The sequence below is a fragment of the Martes martes genome, assembly GCF_963455335.1.
Source record: "Martes martes genome assembly, chromosome: 18".
NCBI classification, from domain to species: Eukaryota; Metazoa; Chordata; class Mammalia; order Carnivora; family Mustelidae; genus Martes; species Martes martes.
The window spans coordinates 21,140,678-21,152,526 of NC_137906.1; the positions used below are offsets into that span (position 1 = coordinate 21,140,678).

General features: G+C 55.7%; 1 protein-coding gene across 2 annotated transcripts; it reads right to left on the bottom strand.

Moving 5' to 3' along the window:
* Window positions 1-187: 187 nt before the first annotated feature.
* RNF40 (ring finger protein 40) lies at window positions 188-11,377 on the bottom strand. Of its 2 annotated transcripts, none has more exons than XM_080830231.1 (20): window positions 11,291-11,377; window positions 10,996-11,199; window positions 10,200-10,367; window positions 9,924-10,065; window positions 9,046-9,252; window positions 8,381-8,502; window positions 8,133-8,279; window positions 7,965-8,039; window positions 6,922-7,041; window positions 6,647-6,826; window positions 6,319-6,454; window positions 5,301-5,422; window positions 4,790-5,217; window positions 4,586-4,703; window positions 4,316-4,465; window positions 3,936-4,148; window positions 3,730-3,855; window positions 2,573-2,713; window positions 2,361-2,462; window positions 188-1,462 (listed from the first exon to the last, which is right to left on the bottom strand). In XM_080830231.1, the coding sequence occupies exons 2-20, from the start codon at window positions 11,125-11,127 to the stop codon at window positions 1,286-1,288; spliced, it is 3,006 nt and encodes a 1,001-aa protein (XP_080686357.1). In that variant the 5' UTR covers window positions 11,128-11,199; window positions 11,291-11,377; the 3' UTR covers window positions 188-1,285. The 2 variants fall into 2 exon arrangements, with proteins under 2 accessions (XP_080686357.1, XP_080686356.1); XM_080830230.1 differs by having other exon boundaries at window positions 11,308-11,364.
* Window positions 11,378-11,849: the final 472 nt, after the last annotated feature.

Here is an 11,849-nt window from a genome sequence, read left to right on the forward strand (position 1 = left end):
CCTGCGAGCACAGTGTGGGATCCGCGGCGGCAGTTAGGTCCAAATGTAACTAGATGCTGGGAGGGAAGGGTGAGGTCTCTGTGGAGGCCCTTGGGGGTTCACGTGCCAGCCAGGGCAGCGGTGGGAGAGGTATAGCAGCTAAAACCTGGGACCACATTTAGGGCAGGAAGCCTGGCTACTCGGAGTGTAGGCTGAGGGTTGGACGTTTATTCATAACAATTAACAGCCTGTACAAGACATCTCTAGAGCAGGGCCTGCGGGTCTGAATGGACCCTTGCACCTGTCAGCAGCTCCACCTTCCAGGCCCCTGCCTGCCGCCTTCACATCCCATGGGAGTTTGCTTGGGCAGGCAGCACAGGGAGCATCATGGGGACAGGCTCAGTCACAGGGTGTTAGATGAAGCTCCTCTACCTGGAATGATTGGAAGTTGGCCCAGCCACTAGTCTGTCCCTTCCCCTCCTGGGAAATTCCGCCTCCACTGCAGTTAAGGCCATCAAGATGAAAGCAGGGTCAGGCTGGGGACCCAGTGGAGTCTTGGGAAGCATGGGACGGGGCAGGTAAGTGGGTTTGGAAAAGAAACAGAGATGGTGTGGGGGAGGCTGATTAGAATAAAAACTGATGATCTTGGTTCAGCACTCCTGAGATGAGGGCAAAGTGACCACAGCAGCCAAAAATCCCCCCAAAAAGAGGACAGTGCCCCTCACCCAGGGGGTACCTCCTTAGGCCCTTAGCGTAAGAGCTAGACCAAAGAGCCCAGGGAACTCCACAGGAGGAAAGCCCCACCCAAGCGTGGAAAGTCTCCCTGGGCCCTAGAGTTTAGGGGCTGGGGAAAGCGGCCCACCCTTGGTCCTCACTTGTGGGTAAGCAGGTAGCGAATGAACCTTCTCTTGGGTAGGAGGTCACAGCCTGGGGTATCGCACCCTTTGGACTAGGATGGGCCCATGGAGACAGCGGACTAGTAGTCAGCCTGTGGAGAAGGGCTAGGGCCAGCTTCCAGGAAGCTCAGGTGAGTGCTCCAGGCTCCGCAAGCTGCTCACAGCAGACCCCTCCTGCAGGGCAGCTGTGCCCCAGGCTACAGCTCTGACTGTGGGGAGAAGACAGAACTGAACGTGACAGATCTTACTCCCACCAGCATGCACTGGGACCCCCAAACCAATGAGGTGGAGAGGGGCTGGGCCCACAGGGTCTGGAATGGAGCATAGGGGCCACTGAACGTGGGGTAGGGAGGGACTGGAGGCACAGCCCCCGGGTCCGTGGGTGTTCCGAAGTCCCCTGAGTTGCGGGTTCAGCTGATGTAGACGCGGTGGAAGTCGTGGGCACCGAAGGCCGCGTTGCACTTGGGGCACTTCCTCTGGCGGGCCTCATAGCGGCCCCGCACACACTCGAAGCAGAAGACGTGGAAGCACTTGGTAAGGACCGCGTCCTTCTTGCGGGTGTTACAGCAGGGGCAGGTCAGCCGCGCCTAGGCCGGGCAAAGGCAGCAGCTCGGGTCCAGTCCTGATGGCACCCAGACCCCGAGCTGAGGGCAGGAGGTGGTCCAGGCCACGTCCACCACATACAGACTCCGTCTAACTCTCCCCAGAACCAAGAGGTGGGGCAGAGCGCTCTCCAGATAAGGACTGAGCAAGCTCTCAAAACTTGACAAAAGCAGAGTCTGGATTCTACCCTGCTCACTGGTACCCGTGAACATGTCCCCTCTCAAGGTTGACAATCTACAGGCTCAGCCTGGGCTCCTCTGCCCTGGGGCTCGATCTCTCACTCCTCTGGCCTTCTCTGGCAAAACCCCAGTCTTAGCTGAAGCTCTCTGTCTACCTTCTCCTCATCCGCACCTGCTAAGTCACAGCTGGGCAGAGAAGGTTTTACAAATCTCCTCTCCTATCCTGAAACCTCCCACCGGCCACCAGATCTCACCTCTAAGCCCAGAAATTCCGTCAACTCAGCCTACAGGATAAGCCAAGCATCTCAGCCTGACCCACCACACCCTCCAGGATCTGACACTTCGGGTTTTCCTTGGATGACATTCATTCCAGGAAGCCTACTAACCCCCAGAGCTGCCATGCGCCCTGGCCTCTGCCATCACAATGCTCGTCACTCAGAATACTGGGCTGCCTCCTCTTGGTCAGTTTCAAGAGGTCTGACACTAAGGCTAGCTCCCAGCCCTCCCACGCCTAGCCGTTCACCGTGCCTGGCACAAGTACACACACAGTACCTGATCAGTTGTTCAAGTCTCCACAACCAAGGTGCTGCCTACTTTTTGCTACTTATTTCTGGGGTCCCCAGACTATCCGCTACAGCTCTCACCAACTCCCCATCTACGATTTCCTGGGTTGATGGGGCATAACTCAGCCCCAAAGCCCCACCTTGTACTCCTTGATCTCCTCCTGGAGGATTTCATCGGCATCCGCATACACCTCCACCTTCCGCTGCTTCTCCAGCTTGCGCCGCAGCCGTGAGATGTCCTCCTGAAGCAGGAGGAGGACTAGCTTAAGTGCAAGGGCTCTCCTCTTGAACCACCCAGCCCCAGGCCACATCAGTGACCTTGAACCACATTGCCCCTGCCCCACGCACACACCTGAGCCCTCTTGAGATTGAAGCTCTCCTTCTCACGAGCAGCCCGGCTCTCCGCCAGGCAAGGCTGGATCTCCCGCAGCCGCGTCTGCACGTGCTCCAGCTGCACCTTCAAATCCTCGGCCAGCTGGGCCGCTTCCACAGCCTGAGAGAGGTGGGATTGGGGGGGGGGCACCGATCACCTGAACCTGGGGAGTCAGGAGTGTGGAGCCACGCTCCAGATGCCTGTGTCCAAATGTTCCAGTGACTCTTGCTTTTGGGATCAAGTCTAGTATCTTCACTAGAATTAGTCCTGCCTCCTGACCTCCCCACTTTCACCTCCTCCTGTTCTCCACAGCTCCTGACACACTCACTCCCACACCTGCATAATGCACACGCCCATCCTTCAACCTCCACGGGGCTCTTCTCTCTGCTCCCCTCAACTCCCACAGCACACATACTTCTTCCCAGTGGCCCCCTCAAGCCCCAGCTTACATTCAGCTCCCGAGTCAGGCTCCCCTATTTTTCTTTCATAGCACCTTAGTTTCCTTCACGAGACTTACTGGGATCAGCAATAGCCTATTTTACCTGTGGGATTATTGGCTGGTTATTTGCCCCTCAAGACTGGAGGTTCCCACCTCTGGTAGGGCCCTCTGGTTCCAGGTTCTCCCCAGCACTCAGTGCTGTGGGCTCATAGCAAGGGCATGAATACGACTTCTTTAATGAATGAATGAAATGGGGAAGAAAAAGCCCAATGAGGGAAAGAAAATGAAAACCAATATTGACCTTAAGCCTCTGCCAGGACCTAGATGTTCCTGAGGTTTCATACAACTCTGTGACAAGGACCAGCATGCCTACTTTACAGCTAACCAACACAGTGCTCAAAACGTGGGTTATGGAGCCAAGGAGATCCAGGGCCCAATTCCAGGTCCACTCTTTCTTGAGCAAGTCAGCTGCCCGCCCTAAGCCTCAGTTTCCTCACTGAGAAAAGCAGATAATAATAAACACCGTCTCACGACTGTTATGAGATCAAAATGCAACTGGGCAGAGATAAGGCTCAGCACAGGGATGGGAACACAGTAAGCAGTCAAGACGTGAGGTGGGCTGGGAGCGGAGGCACAGCAAGGCTTCAGCTGTGAGCCACCATCTTAGGTTGCTTTCTCCCCTCGGGCCTGGCCTCACCTTCCTCTTGTTGAGCTCCAGGGCCTGGCTGCGCAGCGTCAGCTCCTTCTCCACACCCCCAAGGCTGCCCTGCAAGGCCCGCTCTTTCTCCTCCAGCTTCTGCACAGTCAGCAGCTGGGCATCCACCTGAGGTCAGGGGTGCTGGCTCAGTGCTGGGGAGCCGCTGGCCCTTCCGGCTCCAGCCTGCAAGCCCCAAGCAGCCTTACCTGGGACTTCAGCCCCAGAACTTGCTCGCCCAGCTCATCCTTCTCCTCCCGCAACAGCTTGTGAATCTGGTTGGCCTTGATCCGCTCCGACATCAGCTTGAAGTTGGCGTCATCCTTCTCTCGAAGCTGCTGCAGCAGCCGCCCATTTTGCTCCTGCATGTCTTCAAAAGCCTGGCCAGTCACATCCATCTCGGACAGCAGAGCCTCCTCTTCCTGCGGCAAATGGGCAAAGGTGACACCGAATACAGGCGACGATCCCAAGGAAACCATGGGAGAACAGGGCTGAACAGTGCGGGCCCGGACCATCTGCTGGAAGCACTCACCAAGGAGTTAAAGGAATCCCAACATTCAGAAGCAAGGGGACCACAAGGGGGTCTCACCTGCTTGGTAGCACCCAGCTTGCGCTGCAGGTGCTCGATCTGCTCCTCCGCCTGCCGAATGCGCCGCAGGGCGTCCTCATCCGCAATTTTTTTGCTCTCCCGCCTGTCCCTCTCCTCCAATTCCCGAATACGGTTCCGCAGTTCATCAACCTACAGCCACCAGAAAGAGTGAGAGCTGGCCACAGCCTGCTGCTGACCTAGGGCTCTGCTTTGGTCCGAACTCCCCAGGGCAGCCTCTGTGCAGGCCCTGCAGGCCCTACCTGTCCTCACCTCAGCCTTGGCCTTGCGTTCAGCTGCCATGAGCTGCACCTTATCCCGCTGTTCCTTGGGTGCTGACTTGTACATGTCCAGCAGCAGCTTCATCTCTTTCTGGCTTTCTTGGGCCTTCCTGGGGAGCCACAGGAGGAAGGCTTGGTGACTGAGGCTGGAGGCCACTTTGATGGGGGAGGGAGGGAAACAAGAATAGGGGCTCACTTGAGCTCTGCTCGGAGACCTTTGAGGAGCTCTGACTCCTTCCTCTTGGCCTCCTCCACCTTGGCCTTCTCCCGATCAGCCCTTGAGAGAGCTGAGGCTACAGATGGGGGTCCCAGGCCAGGCCCTTCCCGCTCCCGAAGCTCCCGCTTGGGCCTGGGCTCAGGTTCTCGGCCCCGAGAGGAGGAGCCCTGGGACCCAGGAGTTAGGGCCTGGGCATCCTCCTCAGAGGGGACCAGCTCCTCCTTCTTCGCTGAGGAGGCAGTGGTGGTGGCACCAGGCACTGAAGCCATCTCCTTTCTGCTGTCAGGGGCAGTGACAGGGCCTGGCCCACCCTCTTCTTTCCCTGGGGCTGGGGCACTGAGGCTAGAGTCCTCTGGGTGGCCCAGGCTGGGGATGGAGTGGGTTGAGCCGCTGGCCTGGGCCCGGAGCTGCAAAGACAGAGAACAGGGCTGAGGTGAGACAGTGCTCGCCCGGGGCCAGCCAAGCGTTTTCCCAGGCAGCCCCCTCTCACCTTGCCAATCTCAGCCTGCACTTCCCGCAGCTTTCGCTTGTACCGCTGGGCATCCCCCTTCAGCTGGTGGTTGTGGTTTTGGAGGCTGCTGATCAGGTGGCGCATCTCCCGGTTGATGGGCCCTAGGAGAGGGTTGGGAAGGAAGGAGTTCGACTGGTCTCTGCAGGAAGGGCCCAAGCCCTCAGTGGGGGAAGAAGGGGGCCGCAGCCATCACTCCCATTGCGGATGACAGGGAAACTGAGGCTTTATATATAGAGCGTGATCACCTCAAAGTGATAACCCAACCTCAAAGTGATAACCCAGCCTCAAAGGAAACTCACCCAAAACTAACTTGAGACTGCCTACTTGGGTTATTTCTGTTAATGTAAATTTTTTTTAGTTATTTCCAAATTTCCTTTAAAGAAACATATGACTTATATTCACCAAAGTAAATTAGTCCACTTTGTATTTTTAAACAAATGTCACCTTGTGAGTTTCACTTCTCTACCCTCCCGATCCAAGACCACAACCCCTTTCTCCCCACACTTCCTATCTTTCTTCCCTGCTTTCTTTTTCTGGACATATTTGCCACTACCTAAGGTCTGGTTAGGCAGGTCTATTTTTTACTTTGTTGTCTTCCTTCACTATAATACTGTTCCACAGTACCAGGGATCGTCTGTGTTTTGTTCATGGACATAATCCCAAAGCCTGGAAAAGAGCCCAGCTCATAGGTCGTGTTCAAAAATCTTCGTAAAATGAACAAATACCTCTGAGAGAGAGAGACACCGTAAGACCAGAGAACCACAGGCGGGGCCAAGAGCTCATGTTTTGGCTGTGCCTGCTCTGTCAGCCACCTCACCTGGTTGTGACCCTCACTGTGCCTTTGAGTCAGGTCGCAAGAGCCCCGTTTTGGCCAGGGAGAGGAGGCTCTGCGAAAGGAAGGGGCTTAACCCCCTTGCATCTGGATAAGCGGCAACCCCACACCAGGAACGAGCAATCCCGGATAAGGTCCCCCCTCCACCCTGTCCTCACGACATACCCGCCTGCTCGTTGGCCGCCAGGTTCTGTTCGAACTCGATGCGCAGCATCTCATACTCCTTGCGTACCTGGGCCAGCGTGTCCTCCAGCTGGATGACCTCCGTGCGCAGCTTCTTCTGCAGCCCCAGCTCATCGCTCTGTAGGTTGAAGCGTTAAGGACCCACACAACCCCTCAGCCCCCTAGCAAACTCCTCTCCTCGCATCCCCCCACCCCCCACCTCAGGCCTCCATGGCTTGGGGCGAACTTATTCCCAAGGGACCCCTGGCAGCACACAGGGGCTGCAAAGGCCAGCGACACCTTGACCCTGAGGTCTGCTCCAAGGCCATACCTCCATGTGCTCAATATGTCTCAGGTGGGAATTCTTGGTAGCCAGCAGCAGCCCCCGGGCCTCATCAAGCTGCGTCTTCACTTGCAGAGACTCATTGTAGAGCAATGAGAACTGGGCCTGCAGCATTCGGTACTCCCCCGTTTCCCGCACCACCTCCTCAGGAAGGCTCCGCAGGGCCACCTAGGGCCAGGGTGCCCACGAGCGATCAGCAACAGGATTCAGGACCTGGCCACTACCTTGTAGGTTCAGGCCTCCCGGTCCCAAACAGAGCCCACCTTGAGGCGCTCGTTGGTCCGCACAGCCCCCTGAAGTTCGGCCTGCAGCTTCTCCAGCTCTGCCATCCGGCTATTGGCCAATTCCTGGTTCTCCTCCAACTCTGCATTCAGCATCTCAAACTGTGGAATGGGAGGAGCTGTGGGAGGCAGGGCCGGGCCAGGATGCATGCTTCCCTCACATCCCCACCGAAGGTGGGCAGTAATGGATTCTGAAGCCCCAGGGACAAGCCAAACCCAAGCATTTTCCTAAGGGCTTCCAGGTAAGTGGGAGAAAACACTACATGGTCAGTGCTGGGAACCAAGGCTCGTAACTGACAAGGAATCAGAAAAACCTTCTTGAAAGACCTGAAAAAGAACCTGAATTAAGGCTTAACAGGGAACAATGATCCTCACAGAACCAAAAAATGTGTTCAATGAACAAGAAGTGAGATGGCCCTCTCAGTAAGACACCTCTTTCAGCCTGCCAGCTACGAATGCCAGTCAACTCCTACATACTTCCATTTCCCTCTCCCTTTTTTCTGAAGATTTATTTACTTTCATGTGTGAGAGAGACAGTGAGCACGTGCATGAGCAGGGTAGGGACAGAGGGAGAAGCAGACTCTCTGCTGAGCAGGGAGCCTGACATGGGACTCGATCCCAGGACCTGGTGATCATGACTAGAGCCGAAGGCAGACACTTAACCTAATAAGCCACCGAAGTGCCCTCGTTTGTCTCTTTTCTATGCTTTTCCTTTGGGGCACCTTTAATCACCTGATGAACTATCTTACTTCTTGTTTATTCCCCCAACTAGAACCTAAGTTCCATGAAAGCTTTGCTTTTTGTCTCTTTTGTCCTCGCATGTGCCTGCTTCCGAGCACCATGCCTAGAATTTAATGTTAACAATTACTCACTAAATACATAAATCAATGAGTAAAACAGAGCAGCATGAGTGACAGGGAAGGGACTCAGAGCATGCAGATATCTGTCCTAAATTCTGAGGGGACTTTCATGGGTGGGGCAGAGAAAAGGTTTCGGGAGGGACTGGAAAATTGGTGCCTACTCACCTTCTGCATGCTGAGTGTGATCTGGCCCCCCTGGAAGCCGGAGGAGCTCCCAGACACATAGTAGCCAGAGTTGAGCTGTGGAGAGACAGACCCATGGGGGTGGAGGAGAGAAGCAAGGGCTCCAAGTGCCCACCCGTGGCTCCGTCTGACCCAGCACCCAAGCCCCACCTGCTCTAAGGCTTCCGCCAGGTGCTTATTGAGCTTCTGCTCACGCTTGCGCAGCTTCTCAATGTCCCACTGCAGGTCCTCCACCGTCGTCTCCATCTCCAGCACCTTGGTCTCTGCTGATGTCACTTTATCCTGGAGCTCAGAGTACTGGAGACAATGACAGGGTCAAATGCTTAGAGCAGGGAACTTGGGTCCCTGAGAGCCTTCGTATGCGTCTAATCCAAACCCTGCCCTGGTTTTAATCCCACCTCCAACGAGATGCGGTGGTGCTTCTCTTGTAGCTGGGTGGCCAAGTCCTGCAGCCGCCGGTTCTCACGACCCAGCTCCCGGGTGCGTGCCCGAGCCACCTCACCGGGGGGCTCACTGTCCCCTGAGAAGGCAGGGCTCGGGTAAGAGCCAAATCCAGGGCCATGGGGCAAAGTACTAACTCATTCTGGAGTCTGCTATGTGCCCAGTGTGATCCACCAGCTGTCTTGCCAATTTCTCATGACAAAGCCCGGAGTCTTTTATCTCCACTGCACAAAGGAGGAAACCAGCTCAGAGAGGAGAACCATCTGCCCAGAATGACAGGACTAGGGCTGGGAGAGCCTGTAAGCCTGCAAAGCCTGGACACTTGCTACTATGCCTTGTGGGTCAGCAACTGCAACTAAAATCTGTGCAAAGTGTTCCAAAGAGGTCTCCAGCTGGAAGGCAGTGGCCCCAGAAGCATCAACAACTCCTCCCACCTGGCTCTCTAGAGCTCAACCCCATGAACCAAAGGCAGAGCCCCACCTACTAACTACTACTTTCCCATAGAACGTGGCTGATTTTTCCCCTGGAGAATTATGGCTACCACTCGACTCGGGCATTGAGGGGACACAACCAGGACACAAATGGGGACAGACAGCTCTGTGGTGGGACACAGAGAACTAACCTCGGCTGTATACTCGCTGACAGAGTTCCTCCACCCGGCGCTGCAGGCGGTCTGAGGCCTCTACGACGCGGGACACGGCTGCCTTGGAGAACTCCATTCGGCCCTGCAGCTGCAGCTCCACCTCCTCACTACTGCTGGCGCCCAGGGCTACCACAAAGGCCAAGGCTGGCTCACTGAGAGGGGGCCGCAGCTGCACGGGCAGGGGCTCTGTGGGGGGTGGACAGACCCTCATGAAGACCTCATGAGGTTAAGAGCAGCAGTTACCGCCACTCCATACCAAGTTCCAGACTGAGCCCTTTGACACCCTGTGGCTCACTGATTCAACACACGCAGTGCCCGTTAATACATTGATGTCCCCATCATCAAAGTGAAACTACGGAGGCTCAGGAAACTAAAGTAATTTCAAGGCCACGGAGCTTCCAAATCATTCCTCAGGGAAGCCTTCTCTGCCTTCGCAATCTCAACGAGACCCACACACAAGTGCACATACACTAATTCCCTTTCACGGGCTCCTATTCTTTTTACTTGTGGTTTATAATCACTTCCCCCCCAATGGCAAAGGCAATATTTCTTTTTTGGCTTATCTTTGTCTCATCCAAGGCTGTTACAGTATGAACTCACAATTATCATTCGATATTAATATTTTCTGAGTTAAATGAGTGTCAAACCTGACATGCACTACGAACCAAGTCACTCAGATTCCAAAGCCTGGGGCCTGAGTCCTTAACCACTACTTTTTGCTATGCAAACATGAAGTCAATTGTGTGTTTGTGTGAAGGGTGGTGGGGAACTCAGGAGACTAATATAAAAGTTCCCTCTTCACCAGGACCGTTCCCAGGACTTAATTAAGCTCCCAAATCCTAGGGCTCTGGCCCTACCCCTCAGGTCCGAAGTCCCTGGCTCTGTGAGAGGGGTCTCATCACGTGTCGGCCCCTCCTGGGTCCCAGGCGCCTCTGTCCCTCCAGACAGCTCCCCCTGGCTCTCATGGTGTCGGAGAAGGGCTTCCACAGTTTCATCCAGCTGAAGGGAGAAAGCACCAAAAATGTTATGAATCCCTCAGGTGCTTCCCAGCATGATACTCCTTTCCCAGTAGAGTAGTCTGAGGACTGGCAGCTGGATCAAAGCCAGGTCTTGGAAAGCAGAGGGGCATCCACCTGGGCCCAGTAGCGATTGACAATGAGGAGCGTGGCATCATCTGTGGCCTGCCGCTTCTCCAGCTTCTCAATTCGTTCTCGGAGTTCATCTTCACAAGCTTGTCGCTGTTCCAACCGCTCTGCTAATTTCTTGTTCTTGAACTGCAGAACTTTCAGGTCCATCTCCTCCTACCAAAGGAAAACAAAGGGGATGAGGAGAGGGTCAAGCAGGGCCCAAGAAACCAATCACAGAGAGAGACAAAAGAGAGCAACTGGAACGGAGAAGACAGTACCCCCACACTAACCACTAGCAGGATTTAAAGAGATTTAGGCACCCACAGAGAAAGCATCTTAATTGTGTGGAGGGTCAAGTTCTGCTTCTGCCTCTTTTTTTTTTTTTATTTTTTTTTTTAATTGGACAGAGAGAGATCACAAGTAGGCAGAGAGGCAGGCAGAGAGAGAGGAGGAAGCAGGCTCCCCGCTGAGCAGAGAGCCCGATGCGGGGCTAGATCCCAGGACCCCGGGATCATGACCTGAGCCGAAGGCAGAGGCTTTAACCCACTGAGCCACCCAGGCGCCCCTGCTTCTGCCTCTTTCTAATTCTCAGGTCCTTGACAAGTCACGCGCCCTCTGGAAACCTGTTTCCCTATCTGTAAAAAGAAGGCAGACGTCATGTCCTCCGTTTCCTTCAACAGAGTGTTCTGTAAAGTGGATCCTGCTAAGCTTGGGGGAACAGGGAGTAAAGGCTCTGGACGATTCGGGCGAACAGAGATGGGAGTCTGGCAAGTTGTGAGGACTGGGGTAGAGGCCCACGAACCGTGGAAGAGATGCCTCCAAGACGAATGGGCTCTATAAGCGTGGTCGTGGTCTTCTCCTCGCGGCTCAGCTTCTTCTCCGGGGGCCCCGAGCCGCCGTCGCCGGCGGCGCGTTTGTTGCCGGGTCCAGACATGGCCGCGGCTGCGAGGAGCGGCGCAGGGTCTCCCGAGGGACGACAGGAGGGCGTAGGCGGCACTTCCGTCACCTGTAGAAGACAGAGAGCAGAGGTGGAGAGGCGGCCAGTGCTCCGCAGCCCCAAGACCTCCCCGCACACACCTGCTGGATCCCGCCCGCACCTGCTCAGGACCCTCACCCGCGGCGGACTCAGCCTAGCGCCATCTTGGACTTCACCGGACGTCACCGGCCTCCTCAGCCCAAAGCGCAAGCGCCGCAGGCAATGCCGGATGTGGCGAAACTCCATTTCCTGTTTCTATTGGTCGCGCTTTGTCCCGCCTCTCGGGTCCGGTTTGGTCTCTTCCTGAACACCTCCTCTTTCTCCCGGTGATTGGCCAGCAGACAGTTCCCGTGGCAACTGACACCACACTCACATCCCCCAGCCCTAAGGGCATCGCCTACCTCCTGTTAGCCACTTTGAAGCGAGGGCACGGGGGCGGAGCTTGAAACTTATTGCGCATGCGCTTTATCTTCTCACTGATTGGTGAGCGTCCTACACTTGCTTCCCCCTCCACGAACTCCCTTAGCAACGGTCGCCGTTGAGACGGAGGGAGACGCTCCCTGCGGATTGGCCGCACCCGGCCTCTCTGCGGCGTAGATTGGCTGAGGCGTCGCTGGAGGGAGGACTTGACAATCACTGCCCGAGAACCGGCGTTCCCAGGACCTCGGCGGGACACAGCC